The 20247-nt window shown below is 51.8% G+C and overlaps 1 protein-coding gene across 3 annotated transcripts in view; it reads right to left on the bottom strand.

Moving 5' to 3' along the window:
* Positions 1-20247, bottom strand: part of CACNA1E (calcium voltage-gated channel subunit alpha1 E) — a 367363-nt gene that overhangs the window by 74700 nt on the left and 272416 nt on the right. For 2 of the 3 annotated variants that reach the window (XM_075528111.1, XM_075528117.1), the window contains exons 15-25: positions 17791-17863; positions 16892-17009; positions 15298-15365; positions 13759-13856; positions 9859-9915; positions 8135-8770; positions 7276-7586; positions 3410-3557; positions 2195-2324; positions 1675-1734; positions 891-997 (exon numbers count right to left, since the gene is read on the bottom strand). In XM_075528111.1, coding sequence (XP_075384226.1) covers positions 891-997; positions 1675-1734; positions 2195-2324; positions 3410-3557; positions 7276-7586; positions 8135-8770; positions 9859-9915; positions 13759-13856; positions 15298-15365; positions 16892-17009; positions 17791-17863 — 1806 coding nt within the window. The remainder of the gene's footprint in view (positions 1-890; positions 998-1674; positions 1735-2194; positions 2325-3409; positions 3558-7275; positions 7587-8134; positions 8771-9858; positions 9916-13758; positions 13857-15297; positions 15366-16891; positions 17010-17790; positions 17864-20247) is intronic. The other variant, XM_075528123.1, reaches the window with a different exon arrangement.

The following is a 20247-nucleotide window of genomic DNA, read 5'->3' as shown; positions in this document are numbered from 1 at the left end:
GGCTCCCGGAGAGGGCGCTCCCAGAAAGGGTGCTGGGAATCCCACTGAAGCTGCTCTGCTCTGGGACTGGAGTGAAGCGCAGTTGCTGCAGTAAAGGCTGCCATTCACCCCTGTGCACAAAAGTCTACCCATTGGACTAGGTAAGAGACTCAGGCCAGACCCCTGGGTACCAGCTACAACAAGGAAGGCTGTCACATGAACCCTCTTCTTGGGGTGGATTCCACAGCAAATGTCAAAATGTTGTTGAAAACCTGCTACCATTAGCTCCATCTTGTGTGTGTGTGTGTGTGGGGGGGCGGAATCCCCACATGTGCTGAGCATGCTGTACATGCATCGTGGCCTGAAGAGTGCATTCCTATTTCCCTGAGTGTGCTATCCAGGGACGTTGAGGATATCGCCTTTTGCAAATAAAAATATTAGTCTGTTCTTATGAATGGCTCTGGGCTGCTTCTGTTCATGGGGGAAGAACTTCTTTGTGCCCTGGATTGCATGGTCTCCAAGTTCACGCTACCCTCCATGCCCTCCTTTCTTCTTAGCTGCTCCTTTGTGCTACAGAACCAGAAGCTGAAAGGCTGAGGTCATCTCTAACCCTATGGGGACACTACCCCGCAGATGCAGGCCTGCCTACGCTTACTCGTCTCCAAGGAAAGGGACACTGGCCTTTGATGTCCTCCTAGTGATGCTCCCCGCATCTCCTTCCCACTTAAGTTCCATGAGCTGCAGCTGGGAAGCAGGTGGGAGCTCCCCTGAGGACCACCGAAAGCCGGTGTCCAGGGAAGCATCCTCTGGCTCTCCTCGGAGTGCTTCCTTCCCTAGGCTGGCCCGGGGAGAGGACTCCAGGGGGTCCAGGAAGAGCAGAGGCAAGGACTGGAATAGCCAGGGTCACTTACGCCAAAGCAAAGGCCACCAGGGCTCCAACCACCACCACAAAATCCAGGATGTTCCACAGGTCTCGGAAGTAGGAGCCGTCCTGCAGGATCAAGCCCTGATCTATCATCTGCAAGAGAATGACGTGAACAGCCACACGTGAGCCAGGATGTGCGCACAGTGTTGCCCTGCGATCTGGTTTCGTCGTGCCGGCCCTTCAACCCCCCTGGGATCCATGGCTCTATGCAGATGGCCAGAAAGGCTAGCTCCAGGTCATTGTGAGGCCTGCGGTCCAATTAGATACCTTGACCCTCACTACTAGAACCTTGCCACAGCCTTGAATTCATCTGTGGCTTCGGCACCAAAGCATCCTTCCCGTGCCCTGAGGGGAACATGCCATGGTGAACACAAGAGAGAAATGCAGGGTGTGTGGGTGGTGGGGAATGTAGTAGAGGGAAGCGAGCAAGGTTAGGACTGGGGAGAATTCTGGGAGACCCATCTCTACCTAGTCCCTTGCCTTGGGGTTCTCCTGGGTTCAAACCTAGAAGCACCTTGGGGCTAGTGAGATCTCCCAGACTATCGCCCCTCTGATTGCTTTCTGAGAGCAGGCCAATTTCTCTCCGGTCTGGACAAGGCTAAGTTCTGTGCTGCCCAGGTAAAGTGAGGCCAGGGAAGGGGTCAGCACAGGGTCGACAGAGGCTCTGCCACTGGCCAGGCAGTGGCAATACTGGGGACGGGCCCAATACTAAAGCAGCAGACAGGTGACCCATCCACACCCAGAGCACCCATTTCCCCCGAGGCCTTTACCTTTATGACCATCTCAAAGGTGAACACGCCAGTGAAAACATAGTCAAAATACCTCAGGACCTGTAGAAAGGAACACAGAGCAGGTGTGGCCACCAGCCTGCACACACACTCCCAGAGACAGGCCACCCTCGAGAGTTCCCAGCCCCCACCCCTCCCCTCCGTCTCCTGACTTACACCCTTGGGACTTGGAGTCGTCTCAGCTCCCTGCATGGGAGCTACAGCTCCCTTGCTGCACCCATGACCCTGTGTGGGAACCCACATCCAAGCCCATGGCAGGCTTTGGGGATGCGGCCCACTGCTGAGGCATGCAGGGTGGCTGTGGGGAGGGTGCTGGTCTAGGGACCATTCTTCCATCACCCCGAGGAGCACAACAGGGCAATTCCTCAATCCTTCCTCATTCCCCAGGGGCAGTCTTCCCCTCCCACCCATGTCCGTTCTCCTCCAAGGCTGGGCAGGGGCATGCTGGGACAAGGTGGTACCGGGCACTATGGATGTTGGACACCGGGCCCCGTGAACCCACTTTGTTGCGCTCGGAGTTGGTGAGGACAGGGTCTTCCGCGGCGAGGGCAATGCTACTGGCTGCGATCACCAGCAGGATGCACATCTCAAAATAGCGCAGGTTCACGATGTAGTGGCAGGCTCTCCGGATCCTGTATGAGGGGGAGCCATGTGGAGCTGGCCCCGCTTCCTGCCTGTCCCCATTGCTCTCAGCCCTCCAGCCCACAGGAGATTCTTCCAAAGAGCTGGGCCCCCAGAAGAGGAAGCCGCCAGAGAAGGCAACTTAATTTCTTGGGCACCACCCTGGATTTAAAGCCCCAGTGGGGAAAGGGAATCAGATCGGTTAGAGGCTGCAGTCCGCATGCCAAGACGCATTATCTGCAAGCACTGCCGAGCCACAGGGGCAGTTGGCATCAGACCAGACCAGCTTCTCCGTGTCTGCTCCCTCCCTCCACTATCAGGGCACTAGGACATACCAGGGAAATGACATAGGGGGAAAAGCAAGTGAATATCAAGGTTGATCCTATGATGCCTGATGAAGACAGCAACAAGTTTCATGAGCTCCAAATCATCTGAGATATCGACTAGCCATTGACAACGGGCTATGCCCCCAACTAGGTGCTTCTCAGCCCAGCTGCTGGCCCGGGCCTGGTTCACAGCCGCTGAGAGCCTCAGCTTGCTCTCGGCAGAAGCTGGTGGACGTGTAGCTCCTGCTCGCTTCAGAAACAGAGGGCGTCTTTCTCCTCACAGCTCTGCGTTGATTCGAGCTGTCTACACTTGAGTTCTCCCCCGCTCCCCTGCTCTGTGGAATATCTCCATTTCCAAACCCGTGTTTTGCAACTTTGGGACGGACACTCTTCCACTCCAGGGAGGGATCTGGACATTCTAGGCTTCACCATCTTGCCTTTGTCCACCTGAACATTCGGTGGCACACACCCTAGGAGATACCCTGCCCACCCCTCCCTCCATCGTACCCCCTAGCCAAAGGGTAGCTAAAAGGTCTTCCTCTTTGTAGACCTTTCTCACACTTTCCTAGTTCAAGTTACCTGATAGACGATGGGCCCAGAGCTCAGACCCTATTTCATCCCTGGCCCACCTCATCTAGTTGGCATGCTGGAGGCTCTAGGAGTCTGGCTCGGGAAGATGCCTGAGGCCTCATCCCTCCTTCTCTCCATCACCCAGCTCTGGCCGTTTCCCCCAACACCGAAGTGGGGCAGAGGGGAAGAAGGTGTCTTACGGGTTGGTGGTGCTGAAGATGAACATGGAGCTGTGGGGCACCATGGCCTTGCCCGTCTCACGCTTCTTCTTCTCCACCACCACCTCCTCCTCCTCTTTGAGCTCTGCCTCCTTCAGGGGACTGGCCTCTCCGTCAGTCTTGTTACTAACTGCAAAAGGAACATGTTGACATCTTCAGAGACCGTGCTACCTGTGAGAAGGGGGCCCTTCTTTCTCAAGTACGGCCGGGGCGGAGAGGATGGGAAGAGGCTACAGGAGCGACCTAGCCAGGCGCCTTGCAAGCAACGGCTGAGGGAGTTAAACCTTCCTCTCTGCTTTCCCCAACTACCGCCTTAATTTCCCTTAAACAGTGGTTTTTTTAATGTTATATAAATACTCTCAATGTTTCCCGATTCTGCCACACTTTAGGAAGTTTAGCACTTACACGGTGTTCTTTGTGTATGTTCATTCATTGATTTTTTTTTACATCGTTCCTTGTCAGCACACATTATCATTCCCCATTATAAAGCAGGGAAACTGAAGTTCAGGGAATTTCAGCATCTTTACTAATGTCAGGAGACAGAGGACGCTGTCAGAGGTAATAGACTTGGAGACGCACAAGGGCAGTTCTAATCTGTCCTATAGTGTTGTTACCAATGGGAATCAACTCAACGATAGTGAGATATCTATATATCCTAAAGTCAAAAAACTAGTTTGGGTCCCTGATTGGAAATCCTATAGCTTATCAATGAGACCACATCACAGTGGAAGATTTCAGGAAAGCATTATTCTGTCTGTAGCTGCTTTTCCAAGCCATAATTAAGGTTAAAATGAGAATACAACACCACGTGACTCTGGGTCCCCGTGGAGGAGTGCCGAGGGCACTGTGGGGAAACACTGCACTGCTAACAGCAAGGTCAGTCGTTCAAACCCACCAAGAGAGACAGATGAGACAGATGCCCCTGTAAAGCTGTGCTGCCTCAGAAGCCCCATGCAGGGTCAGTCTGAGTCCCACTGGACGCAATGGCAGTGGGTTTGGTTTGGGAGGGGTCCGGGAACTGCATTCTAGGAATGGGGGAAAAGAAGGAGCCAGAGGCTCCGTGGGCATCCAGGGCTGCCCCTCTGTTTTCTTACCCAAGCCCGAGTTGGTTAAGTCAGCAAGAGGCTGCGGCTATCAGAAGGGAGGTGAGCTCAAATTAACCTCTCCCACCGTGCTCTGTGCACTCGAGTGACTCTGCCCCGAAGTCCTGCATAGTGAGGCCGGCCCAAGCTGCAAACCTAGCTGAGGTGTCTTCTGCTACCTGAGAGCGGTGTAAAGCCCACCAGACGGTGCCCTGTCAACGGTGGGAAACGTGGGGGATCCAGAATGAGGGTGGTCCCGGCAAGTTTCTGGCTTGCACGGGTCTCAAAACCACTGGGACCAGTTCCTTCTGTAAAGTAAGTCATAGGACGTATCTGAAAGCCTTCCAATAACATGTTCCTACCTATGACCTGGGCCTTAGAGAAAAATACCAAGGTAACTTTGAATTCCTTATCATAAAAGAGAGGGGGTCTCAGAGCAACTCTTTGTCCCTCCCTGCCCAGAACAAAAAAGAGAGAAGAAAATTATGGACTCAGGGAGACAAAGAGTCCAATGGACCTGGGCCTCCATGGCGCTGACACCAGACCACTAGCTGGAGCCTGCCCAGCTCTGTTGACACTGCACGAGACCAGAGTTGAGGGTCCTGAGGAGAGGAGGGAAACGGAAACAAATGAAAAAGCAGAAAAACCGACAGGGTTGACTACTCTTGATAAAGACTGGTAGAACCTCAGGAACTTTTAGTCACTTTTCCAGGTTGGAACTGAGCTCACTTCCATAGTTCAACGTTTAGCCACACAGGCCTACAAGGCAAACGGTGAGAGCAGGGAAGTAGGGGATTCTTAGAAGAATCAGCCAGCGGATATTAAAAGGGTAGCACGTGCCCAGGGCAAAGTCCAGAAGTTAGGAAAGAAAGGGGAATGCGAACAGTCCACACAGGGAGGAAATGGAGGGAGTGCTATCTCATTGTGGACGCTGTGATCAATATCCCGAAACGAAGTGCGTGTGAGTTGTGCAATGGAAAACCAATGTGCCCGGTAAACTTTCACTCAAAGCGTAATAAAAAGCAGCAGCAGCAGCAGCAGCAGAAGCAGCAGCAGCAGAAGAAGAAGCCGAAGCAGAAGAAGGAGAAGAAGGAGAAGAAGAAGAAGAAGGAGGAGGAGGAGGAGGAGGAGGAGGAAGAGGAGGAGGAGGAGGAGGAAGAAAGTGGGTCAAAGGTATATCTGCTTCTGTCACTCAGACAGAGGATCAAGCAGAACCCACAAGTGGCTGGAGGCTGGAGATCCCAACACATGCCCTGCCAACCCCAGGAAGTCCTATCCACACGTGCTTTCACTCAGAATAATACCGGCTTGGAGTTTGGAGAAACAGAAGGTCTAGAAGTAGGGCAAGGGAAGAAAGAAAACAGAGAGGAAAAAATGTCACGTGGAAAGAGGACAGCATAGAGAAATGCCAACAAGAGAAATGAGCAAAGCATGAGCCCTACGGACACAATTAAGCGATCACAGGGTAGCAGGTGGGGTGAGAGGGACACGAGGGGAGCACAGGGATGGGGTGCAGGTTTAGAGCAGTGAGGGGGTGTGGGGGCAAGGATAGCGTGCAGGGTTAGAGAAGTGGTAGGGTGGAGGTTAGAGCCCTGGGCACGGGTGGGAGTGGAGATGGGGTATGGTGTGAGCACAGGGATGAGGGGCGGGGTGACAGCAGTGATGGTACGTAGATGAGTACAGGGATGGGGTGCAGTTAGGGCAGTGATGGGAGGTGGGGATGGAGTGTGGTTAGGGCAGTGATGAGATGTGTACAGTACTGGGATGCAGGGTTAGAGTGCAGGGTGGATTCAGGGTTGGTGCAGTGGTGGGCTGGGGATTAGCAGTGATGAGGTCTGCTGAAGGTGCAGGGATGAAGTACAGGGCAGGGTGAGTGCAGGGGTGGGGCGGTGGGCTAAGCTCTTTTCTTTAGTGCTTCCCTTTAAGGTCTTTAAGGTTACTGTCTGCTGCTGAGGAGCTGTGATCAAGAAAACGTGTGACGGAAAGCTCCTAGGAGGGAAAGAGTTGATGAGAGTAACAGAATCATAAAATGCTCGTAGAGGGAGAGACCTTAGTGGTCACCCAGGCAATGGCAATGCGCTCGCTTTATAAATGACACGCTGCAGCCCCCATAGACTTGGAGGGTTTCTGGGGCCACTCACTACGTACGCACTCACGGGCAGGGCCCCAGCCCTCTTCACCCTGGGTTCTGCCCACCACAGAGGGACCCTCCTCTGCCAGTGCATGGCAGGGGTCCGGGCGCGCACCATCGGATAGTCACACGCGGACTCCCGGCTGCTAATTGCTAGTGGCTGCAAGTCAGATGTGACCTCTCTGAAGGTGCTACGCAGACACAGAGACCAAAGGTTTCAGAGACTTTTCCGGACAAAACTTAACATGGGGAAAATTCTAGGTGTTTGTTTGTTTCTTTCTTTTTCTTGTTCCCTTATAAGCCAGGAGAAAAACGGATGCTCTTTGCTAGCTGTGGATTCAGATTTAACCCTGGTGGTGCCGTGGGTTACACACTGACTGGCTAATGAGGTTAATGGTTGGAAACTAACAGCGGCTCCGTGGGAGACAGATGAGGCTGTCTGCACGTTCAGCCTCAGAAACACAGGGATAGTTCTACCCTGTCCCCCAGGTCGCTGTGAGTCAGACTTGGCTCGATGGCAGAGAGTCCGGGCTTGGGTTCGAGAAGGTAGCTTTCCTGACATGCCTGCAAGGCCCGGCAGCCCCCAGCCCAGGTGAGAGGGGAGTGTGGTGTGAGGGCAGGGGCTGTGTTCTCACTGTGCACCACGGTAGAATCCACCAGGGGTCCCACGTCAGGGATGGCCACGGTGACGCTGGTGCTCTCTGTGGCTTTGTCTGTGTTGGGTGTGATGCAGGAGAGGTCTGGCTCGCTCTGGCTGATGGCCCGGCCCACATCCAGCTGCACATCCCCCAGGAGGGCTTGCTCACTGCTGCCCTCTGGCTCCTGCTCTGCAAGCACCTCGTCCTTCTCCACTGGTGCTTCTGGAGGGGCAGGGACCAGAGGGGCCTCTGCCTCATCAAGGACTCCCACCAGCCCAGAACCTCGGGGCACCATTAGGCTGTTTGTCCTGTGAAGAGAGAAGAGGAGAGAGAGAGCTGGTGCCTAGACCGTCAGAAGCCGGTCCCCAAGGGCTGATGTGACCGGGTAGTACTAAGCGCTGGACCTCTTGCTGAGAAGCGGGTGATGTCCACCCGCCCAGAGGCTTCTCTGAGGGTGGACTGGGTGATCCGATTCTGAACGAGCACAGCCTCCCAACCTCTGTGGAGCAGTTCTACTGGCACCCACGCTGAACTGACCTGACAGCAACTAATAGCAACCCACTTGGCCAGAGCAGAGGGCACAGGGAGGTCTGCGCCAGACTGGGTCACCTCCACCGGCTCCCACCAGCCTCTCGCTTGACCACCCATCCAGTCAGACAGGGAGGAGTCCACCCATGACCCACATGCCAACTGGAGACGGCCTGGCAGAGCAGACCCTGATCTCTAGGTCCCGACTCCCACTTCCTATTATATTTCTATCCTCACACCTGCATCACCTTCATGGCACAGGCGGAGTGAGGCTCAGGCGTGCTGAACACCGGCCTGGGCTAAGAGCCTCCACGCCACGGTCACGCACCTCCTTAAATCCTGGGCTCTCTCTTCTTCTTGGATCGTGGGCTCTTTGGCCATGTGGCTGCCCCGTGGCTCCCCGTCCTTGTCCCCGTCGGCGGGCACACCTTCATCCAGGCTCCGCTCTTGGCTGGCGGACCGGCTCCGGGAGACCGAGGAGGGCTCCTTGCCTTCTGTCCTGACACGGCGGTGCCGGCTGCGCCGCTGGCTCTGTCTGTGCCTGGCCCGGTCCTCGAAGGTCACCACCGTCTCGCCTCCCCCTGTCTCCTGCTGGCTGGGGTCACAGTTCCCATGACAGGGCCTGGCCAGCCATGGTGGCTCTCGTTTGCCCAGAGACAAGGGGCTCCGCTGGTTGTCAAGGTCGCCTCCGTCCCCCTTGAGGGACCCCCCGCGGCGCGTACGCTCCTCCTCATACTTCTCCGGGCCGGGGCCCAGGCCCTCGAGGGGCCGGGCTCTACGGTAGAGGCTGGGGTGGGCATTGAGGGGGTTGAGGGGGCTGAGAGGGTTCAGGGGGTTCAGGGGGTTCATTGGGGGGGCCTCCTCTTTGTTGAGCGCCTCCTGGCTGGACATCTGCATGTGCCTCCGTAGCTGGCTGGTGCGCTGTTCCCAAACGGACATGTGGTGGCGGCGCCGTCGCTCCCTCCTGGTGGAGGAGAAAGGGTGAGGGTCATGGTCAGAACCCTCCCTGGAGGGCATCTCTGCTCGGCCATGGGGAGATTGGGGGGGGGGACGGGGGGGAGATGGGGAGCAGACAGGAGAGCCCAGGAGCTGCAGACAGGAAGCACAGGAAGATGCCAGGGCAGAGTGGGCCATGGAGGAGTGTGCCTTTGGATCCGAGCTTCTCAGTCCGGGGGCTTTCCACTCTCAGCCCTGTTTGGTAGGAGTAGAAGGGTGGGTTGGAGATGGGAGGTGGTGAGTGGCTAGGCTGACTTTCTGTCTGCTGCTCGGACAAGCAGTCGGAAGGCTTGCCAGCTCCCCATGGCTTTCAGAGTACCAGCCTTTGCCTACTCTGTGCCCACCATAGAACCTTCATCCAAGGATCCTTCCCTCCTGCTCTGTGCCGCTCCTTTCCCTGAAATATTTCAGCTTGGGCGAGCATGGGCTGAGAAGGGCAGTGGCCAGGAGACTTGAGTTACAAGAAATCGTGCATCAGCCTTGGTTCTCAAGGGAGTGCGGTAGGTCTCTTCCACCAAAGCTAATGGAAAGCAGGCAATTGCGTATGCAGAGAATGTTCACACCTACTGAAGCCACAGGGGGAAACTGGACTCAGGCCTAGGTGAGCACTGAGGTGGCGGCAGGAACACACGGACGTGACACGCACAGAGGTCACGCAGCCACTGGCTTGCGTGGGAGGGCATCCTTCACTCACACTGTGAGCCACTGAAGGGACGCGCACATGTACCCACACGTACCCTCGTGGAGGCACACGCATAGCTGCTCACAACTGCCTACATGAAAGGCACACCCACCAACCCCAAGTGTGTGCCCACGCACAGGCCAGACAGAAGAGCAAAGGGCACACGGATCCACATACACTGGACACACACCGATGGAAGCACACGTGGAAGGCACAGAGGGGCATATCCACAAGGGCACAGACACACGCGCACACACCAAGGCACACGCTGATATGCACACCCAGTGCCACTGTGTCCACGGCGAGGGCAAAGACACATGGTCCCCGCGCCCACACGTAACCACTCACAAACACGCAAACCGGTACACACATACAGGTGACTGCTGCGAGGCTCCCACATCGACATGTGGTGTCTTCTCCTTCTGTCTCTTCTGGGGAAGAAAAACGAACAGGTTCAGTTCCCCCCAACCTCTAGGCATTGCAAGCCCACCGCCACCAGCAGGTGTCCTGAGAGGCTTCCAGGCCTCTGCACGTCCACACGTCCTCCACGGACCTGCCTCCCCTCCCGAGACTCCCAGCCTTCAGTTCTTGGAGGGAATGGCTCTGGATTCCTGGTTCCTTGCAAATGTGCAGGTCTGGCTTACCTGCTGTGCAGCAGAGCCTTCATTTGGGAAATCCTGCAAACTTTTATGAAGAGCCGCATCCCCACCCGCCTCAAGTCTCTTTCTAGGCTAGTTCAGCATGTTCACACTCCACAGCAGGCCCTGTCTCCACCTCACAGAATGTGCAGGTGTGTATGGCTGAGGCCACTGTGGAAGGAGAAAGGCAACTCATGGTCCCAGGCAGAGCTGCCCCTGCTAGGGCCACTACCCTTGTACCCCATGGTGTGAACCGAGTGCGCTTCCTGCACTGGCCTAGAACAGGGGCCTAGGCAGTGTGGCCAGCTCAGCTGGGTAAGCCCAGTGTTTATTACATTAGCTTTCACACAGAGAAAGCCCTTCCCCAGGTGGGCACTGAGTCCTTTAAACATGAGATCAATGGGTGAGGGGAGTGTCAGGGAGACCTTGGGTGACCAGGATGCCACTGAGGGAAGGTCAGTGCTCAGAGGGAGGACAGGCATCTGAAACATCCTCCTAGTGAGCCAGTGTCATTTCCGGGCCTTGAGGACCCAGCTTGGCTCAAAGGACTTATCCCGGGTCTGGGAGATGGGCAAATGCCACTCCTTCTTTGATAAAACTGACACCTGTCAATGACGAATGTGCTAGGCGAACTCAAGTGCCACGATTCACGTCTGTCGAAGAGCCTCAGAAAGGATGGGGCTGAAGGAGGAGCAGCAGCTGTCTGCACCCTCCCTGGGGGGTCTGGCATAGGAACCGTGCACTTCAGTGAGCTACACACAGTGATGGCAACTTCCCCATGGAGATGCCTGTGTGCGTGACATCCTCACAAGTTAGTTTCCCATGAGTACTACCCATGGTATGAGCATATGCGTGCTGTTTATATGGGCTCATTATATGGGGGAAATAGGGTAATTACATCAAAGAGTTCTCGTTCTCTCTCTCTCTCTCTCTCTCTCTCTCTCTCTCTCTCTCTCTCTCTCTCTCTCTCTCTCACACACACACACACACACACACACCAGGTAAAAGACAGGCCTGTCTAATACCCTCACAAACCAGACACACAATTCCCGTTCACCTCTCCACTCACATATGCAAAGATCCAACGTTACAGCATTAACACACCTTCACAGGGAAGAGCACAGTGAAAGAGCCACGTAACTCCAACTCCTACCAACGTGGCCTCATGAACACTTTCCACAATAACCACGGGGAACAGGAAGCAGTCTTCTTCCCATGGGGAAGAACATGGGGAAATAGAGATTTGGAGGTGCTGAATGGCTCTCTCTCCAAGACCATAGAGCACATCAGTGGCACCATTATGACAAGTGCTCGGGTCTTTTGGTTTGCGGATGACAACAATGCTCTTTTTGCGTTTCCCACAGGCATCCACGTTTGCACTCCGTGAGCCCAGAGTTCAGAGGCCAGGAGTCTTGCCTGCAGACACAAGCAGCACTAGGTCGATCATGCCAACCATCCCATCCATCCCCGCTACACGTGTAGCACGATCAAGCCTTGCCTCTGCTGGTCTTGGATGTCTACAGTGCCCCTTCCCCTGCTGGGCCTGGACACACACATTGCTCGAGCCCCGCAGCCTTGAGCTTGTTAGTAATTTATTCACTCAACTCCATAACTGCCCTCTCTACTCTGGGCCAGGCACCTTCCCACGCACCTCTCTGCAGACCCACTCCTGATCTAGCTTCCTCGGTCCAGCAAGTAGAGCCACCGTGTGTGTGTGTGTGTGTGTGTGTGTGTGTGTGTGTGTGTTAGACACAGACACGAGGGTTCAGGAAAGGGGTGGTGGAAACTACTTGAGGCCATGAGACAATTGCAGAGGAGCTGTTTGCCTCTCCCAACAATCTTTAAAGAATCTGAGGGTGGGTTCTCACAGGGTGCAATGAACATGACCATGAAAGGAAGGAATTTAAGAACCCTGAAATGCTCTCCCAGGGAGACGTGGGCCATTTGAGAGCCCTGTCAGGTAAGCTCTGCGCAGGCTAAGGCTCCCTTCTTTCTGACCCCAGGCAAAGGGCAACAGGGACCGGTGCCAGGAAAGAGTTCCACCTCAGGGGTCTCTGACCATCTGCATCAGTGCCCAGGGCTACTCACATTGTTACCTAGATCCCGAGGCTACCGCAGCAAGTGCACGGCTGTACAGTCACCTTCAGCACCTTCCTTTCTCATTGCACACAGGTCAGTTGCCAAGCTGACTGCCCCAGTCCTACCATCAGCGAAATGTCCGAGCTGGATCCTTACAAGGCTTTGTCTTTGCTGCTCCATTTCTCCACCTCCTGTTCTCCCCTTAAGCCACCTCAACCAGTGTCATTCCCACCACCACGCTGCACACACCGCTGTCGAGGGCACGGGCCACTTGGACCTTGCAGATCCCAAGATCGTGTGCCTGTCCTTATCGCCTGGGCCCTTTCCACACAATTGTACATCACTGTCCAGTCGCTCCTCTAAAGAGGTTTCCCTTAGGGATCCCTAGGGCAGCCTGCTCCCCTCTGCTTTCTTCTACCTCCTACTAGTTCTTCCTCCACTTCTTTCACTGGTTTCTCCTCTGTGGGACCAGTGAACACTAGGATTCTCTAGACTTCTGTGCTCAGCTCAGCTCCACCCACACTCTCTTGGGTCATCTAGCAAGTCGATAGCTTAACTAGCAGGTTCATGCAAATGATTCTCCTTCCCAGCGGGTTTTTATTTCTCCCGACTGCCCTTCGAAGTTCCAGTCGGTAATCGATGGCCGACTCAACATCTCCACTTGAAGTCTTACAGAGATGTCAAATAAAATGTCATCAAGGCGAACTGATTTCCACAGTCCCCCAAGGCCTATCATGAGACCCCACCCTCATGGACACAGCGGTTTAAATGTGGGGCTCCTTTTGTTTCTTCTCTTTTCTCCAAGCCCGACTTCACATCACCTTCCCGTTATCCATGAGCTCATCCTACTGGCTTTGCTTGTCAACCATCTTGGGTCTGATCCTTTCTAATCTCCTCCCCTGACACCACCCTGCTCTCATTCATTGTCTTCTGTCACCTACTTGCTACCAAGCACACGTACTTCTTGTTTCTCCGCCTCTGCTCTTTGCCCATGCTACCTACTCTCCACAGAGCACAGTGATCCTTGGAAAGCGTCTTTAAACCTTCCAATGGCTGCAATTAGAACAAAAGTTAAAGCAATTCCTAACCCGGGCCCTGGGGCCCTCTAGGAGCTGGTTCCTGCTCCTCTGCTGGTCTTGTTCCCCATCCTCTTAGTCAGACAGAGGTGCCACACTGGGCTTTAGTGAGCTTGCAGGGAGGGGACAGTCCTTGCCTCAAAATATCACATAAGCCCCTTCCACACAGTCAGCTCTCTGATTACATATCACTTCCGCAGAATCCCTCCCAGATGAAGTCCTAACTAAGAGACTTGCTCTAACACTTTCTACTCGCTACCTTATTACTCCATGTTAATATTCGATGGCCTTTAGCTGTTACCAGAATTACTCGCGGTTTAGGATCCATCTCTCTCGCTGAAAAGCAAGTGCCAGGAGAACAGGGACTCTCCCAGGAACAGCTCCTGCACAGAGCAGTATGCGCTTTCCATACATTGTGTTCTCATTGAAGGCACTGTTACCACAGGGTCCCGGGGGCAGGGAGTGGGAACCTTGGACTCACTCAATAGAAGGCATGTTGGGCGCGGACATCGGGCTGACTTCCTTGGCCTTCTGCAGTGCATGCTTCTGGTTGAAGGCCTCCTCTTCCTCCTGCTCATCCTAAACACAAAGCAGAGATGGCACTGCCTGGGGTCCCAGGGAGAAGCACACCTTCTCTTCGCTCCACCCAGGAGGAGGTTTGAGCATTGGGTGAAGTGAGGAAAGCAGGAGAAGAGTTGAACAAGGCAGTGTGAGGCTGGCTCGGCTCCCCGTCTTCAGGTGGCTGGTTCCAGAGGACACTTTGGGAGGCAGGAGGGGGGAATCCACAGGGCTCCGTGACCCAGGCAGCCTCAGCAATGCTTGTCCCTGCCCTGCCCCTCAGGCCCACTCAAGAGGGCTGGCGGTGAAGGTATGGCTCAGCCCTCTGTTGAGCTGAGTGGAGTTATAGAAACCAGAGGCAGGTACCACGCGTTTCCAGATGTTCTGTGGCATCTGGAGGTAACTGAGAAGAGTCCTTCCCACAACAGTTGCCAGGAGTAAAGTGCAGAGGCTAGTCATCCATCATGCACTGCCCCACACAACTAAGTGGCTCATCCTAGATGTTCACATAAAGACCTACGTCCTCCCCTGCGGCTCTGCTTCTAAGCGATGACACCAAGGAAAGCCAATTTAAGTAAAATGACTACAGCTATTAATAACACATCTTCATAACATGCTATGGTTTCACATACACTATTTTATTACTTGATTCATCAGAGTCATCCTGTGAAAAGTACAGAGCTGAGCTTGTGGGGGAACGCTCTCCCCTCAAAACGCAGGTGACTGACTGCCACCTCATGCCTATTCAGATCTCTGCTTAAATATCTCCACGAGACACCATTCCCATCGTACCCAAGTGGAAACCAAAGTAAATGGAGATGAAGGGCGAACCCAAGCTAAAACAGCCAGGAAGTGGCAGGTGAAGAACTCAGGGTCGGTTTTTCAGATTCTAAAACAGGCAACTTCCCTGCCAATACATGAAGGGACCTCAAGGATGTGCTGGAGAGCATCCTAGAACACAGAAGTTGTCCATAAATCTCACCAGGATGCTAAGGGATTTTACCCATATAATACGGGCACTTCACCCCACTCTATCGGCCATCCCAGGAGCTGGCACTGCCTTCTACCCTGGAGTGATGTTCCAGGTAAATAATGGATCGGGTCTTTGAGAAATGTAGTGTTGGCTTCATTGAAACATCCCCTGGGTGACCGGGAACTCTGGATGTCCACAACCTAGGCACAGCAATGCTCTTGCCCCTTCCGACACCGAAACTCAAAGGACTGAGTTGTATGATTGAACTCGCATGACCAGAGGTCAGAGTAGCAGAGATGGAACTGAAATCCATGGTGGAGCTATTTCCTTCACTCCTCGCGTCATAATCCTACAAGGGACCCCGTGGGCTCACCAATAGTCAACTGCTACTTTCCCACAAGGGACCCCGGCTCATCAAGTCCAGGAAGAATGTTGGAAAGCACTTCAACAGCCAAAGAGCACCCAACGACACTAGACAGCAATGCTTACCTTGGTCAGCTCTTGGGCGTTGGCCAGATTGTCTACAGCAATGGCCAAGAACACATTCAGGAGGGTATCTAGTGGTGATAGGTTAAGGATGTACAAGCATGAGGGAAAAAAGGTTTCATTAAGAGTGCACCAAAAGCTTACGTAGAAAGAAAATATTTTGAAAATGATGATGGCAGTATGGATACAAATGTGCTTGACACAATGGATATATGTATGGATTGTGTAAGAGATGTAAGAGCCCCCAATAAAATGATTAAAAAGAGAGTGTGATATCACCCCGTCTTTCTTTCCAAGAGCACTAAAGGGAAGAGATGTTACCCAAAGAGAGTCACATGATGTGAGACTGTGGGAATAGAAAGGGAAACGTTATACTATTATCTTTGAAGGAGAAAAGTGTTGTGTCTTCTCTCCCTCCACAGAAAATGCCTCTGCAGAGGACAACTACTTGAATCAAACCACACCGGAGGCCTAGGTCGGGTGAGGAGGCCTTCAGATAAATATAGCCCCTACTCATAGCAATAAACAAATAAGGGAACAACAAGATGCCACGGGAACTCAGTGGTTCTATCCTTGCTTTCTGGGAAGTTGGGATTGAAGCCCACCCAGACCAATGGTCATTTTGTCCCCAAAGATGAATGAAAGTGAGATACCTAGACCAATGGGCAAGGAGCCCTGATGGTGGAGTGGGTTATGAGTTGGGCTGCTAAGCAGAAGGTTGGAAACTCAAACCCACCAGCTGCTCAGTAGGAGAAAGACAAGGCCTTCTATTCCTGTAGATGTAGAGCCTTGGGAACCCACAGGAACAGTTACACAATGCCTTATGGGGTCTCAATAAGTCAGAATTGACTTGATAGCATGAGTTTCTTGTTTTCTTTTATCTTTTTTATTTGAGAGGCCCATGGGCAGAAGCCCTGGTGCTATAATGGTCAAGTGCTTGAATGTTAATGGATAGCTTAGTAGTTCAAACCCACCGGCGATTCCACATTTCTCCAAAACCCTCCTCACCCAGCATCTTCTGTTCAGGAGAAAAGGCCTGGCTATCGGCTTCCATTGAGGTGATAGCCTAGGAAACATGACAAGGAAGCTCTGCTCTGTCCTACAAGATCACCACGAGCTGGAATCTACTAGGTAACATTGGAAGCCAGCAGCCCAGTTGTTTTCTGCCCTTAATGTCGAAAAGAAAGGAGATCCCATAGCTGCCACCATTGACCGTCTCTCAATAATGGGATGCTAACTTACATCTCTTCGTAGGGTCTGGTAGACTACCACACTTCATGTATCACAGAGCAGACAAGAATCATTAGGCCACCTACTTCATTTCCTGAAGAGGAGTAAACAACACATCATTTCCCCAGACATCTTTAGTATAGCAGCCTACTATGTTATTATTTGTATCTCTACAGATTTGGAGCACACACTCTTTTGGTTTTTTTGCTCCAATGATTATAGATGGTCCTTACTATCGGGATCCCTGTTTCCTTATACATGGAGTCATGCCCAACCTCCTCATCCCACCAACCCAGTTCTCCCACCCACTACCTGCAGGGACGGGCCAGTGCAGAGGGCACGAAGAGCAACATCTGGAAAAGGATACAGTTTCCAAACAAGGTGAGTACAATGAAGTAGATGGCTGACCACATGCCTGAGCTGACCCCGCCCTGGGAACGGATTCCATTGTACATCACCTCGTTCCAGTCCTCGCCCGTCAGGATCTGCACAGAGCACACAAAAGGATAAGAAGAGGCTGGGTTGGTTGAGATAATGGGGTCCGGGTAAAGGGTAGTACTTTAGACTTGGGCCTTTTTCGTGTGCCAGGGAGAAAAATAGCAATTTCCATGGGAAAACAATTCTAAAACTTAATTTTTATATGAAAGAGACTTTGGGGTATTGAAAATGGAAAGAAAGCATTAAAAAAAAGAGAAAGATCCATTCCTCAAACTACAGAGCTCCTCTCGCCCCAGGTTTGCCAAGCTCTGTGAGAATCCCGCAGACAAGGTGGCGTGGCTCTTGGTGACCTGTGTGTCCCCTGAGCAGTCAGGCTGTAGCTCTGGAGATAGGAGCACCTGGGAAAGAGCCCCCTGAGCTCCACTTCAGTAGAGCTGAGTTCATATCTCACCTCAGATTGCTTTAAAACTCCACTGAGTGTGAGTATGTCCCATGACTTAAACTAGGTCTTAAGGGATAGAAGGAAAAAAAAACTCATTAAAGGTCCATGACCTAATGACTCTTCCAGATGTCCTAAAACTATATATGAAGTCAGAGTGAATGCTGGAGCCTCAACACCTCTGGGAGGGAGCAGGTCACCGCAATGGGCTCCTTCAGCACAGGGGAGAACCGAGCCCAGGAATCCCAGAGAGGGCTTTGGTGGTAGTTACTCAGCAAGTTCCCTAGGAGGAGGCTGGAGAGAGACTCCGGGATTGTCTGCATGTTCTAAGACATCACCTTGCAGCGTGTGGACCAAGGCACCCTTTGGACTGTCATTTGGGCTCATACCTGAAACACGGTCATGATAGCCGCAGGAAAGGTGTCGAAATTGGCAGAAGGAGTTCCATCATTAAAGTTAAACCTGAAAAGGCAAAACCAAAGGTCAACATTATTCTCAATGGACAGAGCGGGAAAGCCTTTCCCTGGAGGACAGGGACAAAAGGAGCATGTCCGTGGCCATAACTCTTATTGACAACTTCACGGGAAGTCCTCGTCAGAGCAGGAAGGCAAGCAGGGGAAGTGGAGGGCATCCAAATTGGGAAGGAAGAAGTAAAACGGTCCCTACTGGAAGATGAAATAGTCCTCTACAGAGAGTCCTAGAAGGAGTTATGGGAACCGAGAGAAGAATGCAGCAAAGTGGCAAAGTGTAAGATCAACATACACTCACTCCACTCACTGCCAATGAATCTGTGCTTATAGGACAGGGTAGAATGGCCTCTGGGGGTTTCTGACTCAATAGCTGTGAATTTATAAAACATTACTGCACAAGAGACACAGAAAAACGAAAAAACAACAAAGGCTCTAAGTTCATAGCTAGGAAGATTTAACCCAAAGTGATCTACAGTTATAATATAATCCTGATCTAAATTTGTAAATAACATTCTTTCCCCCCTAAATTTTATTTTGTTGTTGCTGCTGAGAATAAACACAGCAAGACACACACCAATCCAACATTTTCTAAAGACAATCTAGTGGCACTGATTACCTTCCTCAAGGCCTTCAACTGCTCCTCCCTCCCTCACTGAGCTGTCCGTCTCCCCTTAACATAGCTCTCTGACCACGAAGGTCCCGACCAAAGCTTTCGGAGTTGGCTGCTGTCAATTTGATCTCATACTGATACGTTTCTTTTTTTAGTAGTTTTATTGGTATATCCTTCGCATAGCACACAATTGAATCAATCTTATTAAGACGATCTGTACACTCATCACCAGAATCAATCTCAGAACACTTTCTCCTCGCCCTCATTGCTGTTGGTAGCTCCCCATTTCCCTCCATCTCCGCTGCCATGCCCCTATCCAGTAACTGTGTCTATCGATCGACCAATCCTGGCTTTCAAATACAGAAAAGCATACCATACACAAACAGGAGGCAAACAAGCAAATGAATACACAAAACACAGGAAAACCTCAATAAAAAGAAAGCAGTAAATATTAAAAACTGAAATGACTTTAAAGTGGGTCACATGAAAGATCAAATGATAAGGCATCACATTTTGACCTAACTACACCTGCCATAATTGACTTTGCCATGCTTTTTTCTGAGAACAAGACGATTCACATCACTGGGCTATGTTTGGAGGCGATTCACTGGGGGCTTAATCCATGTGGGGACTTTGCAAATGGATTTGGGCTTCCAGTGTCATCCAGAGCCTCTGACAACCAGGTGCTCACAACTTAAGCTCTGATACCATTCCCTCTTTCAGATTTGGATTTTATTATTTAAAATCCTTGGACAATAATGGCTGGTGAGCTTCTTCAATGTAAACTTAATTGACACCTTACTTAGAGAACTGGTTATTTGAAGACAAGCTTTTGAGACTCCAAACGTTATTCTTTTTTATATCTGGGTATCATTTGATTTCTTCACCACATTTTGCTGTAGTACCTCTATCTTCAGTGATCTTTTCATGAAGGTGAGCATCAAGCTAGGCCATGTTGAAAGAGTATGATACTCAAGGAAGACCTTCCTTACTAATTTAGCTAAACTATCACTGTTTTAAGCATACCCAAGGGTACAGCTCTGGTTTAAGGATCAAAGATTATCTCAGGGCAATAGTTTCAAGAGTTCCTCTGAAATTCTAGAGTTCATGAAAATTTAAAATTCTGTTCTACATTTCCCCGCTTGTGATCAAGATTCTTCTGTGGAATCTTTGATCAAAATACCCAATAATGGTCATTGGGAACCATCCAGTTCTCCTGGTCTCATAGCAGAGGAGAGAGTTGTTCACAGTGACAATAAGACAAACACTCTGTATCGGTTCTCCTACTCCTAACTCTCCTTCTTGCTCTGTTGTACATGTGAATAGATATCAATTGATGGCCCTTGGTCATTCTTCAATGAAATGGAAACAATTATAATCTCCAACTCTACATGGAAAGGAAAGAATATATGGCTCAGAATAGCTAAAGCAATGTTAAATAATAAAGTAAGAGGCTTTACACTTGTTGATTTAAAAACTGACTATACAGCTGCAGTAATCCAAAGAGGCTAGCCACAGATTCAAGAGCAGACACAGATCAGTAGAAAAGAATTGAGACCTCTCAAGTACATCCGTTCATCTATGGGCAGCTGATCTTCAGCAGAGGACTGAAGTCCATTCAGTGAGGAAGAAACAGTCTAACAAGTGGTGCTGGCCAATGAGACAGCCTTTGCAGAAAAATGAAACAGGAGCCCCACCTCACACAAACCCCACAGGCGAACTCAAAATGAATCCAAGACCTAGGGGCAAAGCTGGGGGCCCTAATC

The sequence above is a fragment of the Tenrec ecaudatus genome, chromosome 1 (genome assembly GCF_050624435.1).
Source record: "Tenrec ecaudatus isolate mTenEca1 chromosome 1, mTenEca1.hap1, whole genome shotgun sequence".
Lineage (NCBI taxonomy): Eukaryota > Metazoa > Chordata > Mammalia > Afrosoricida > Tenrecidae > Tenrec > Tenrec ecaudatus.
This window is presented reverse-complemented; position numbering and strand designations above follow the sequence as displayed.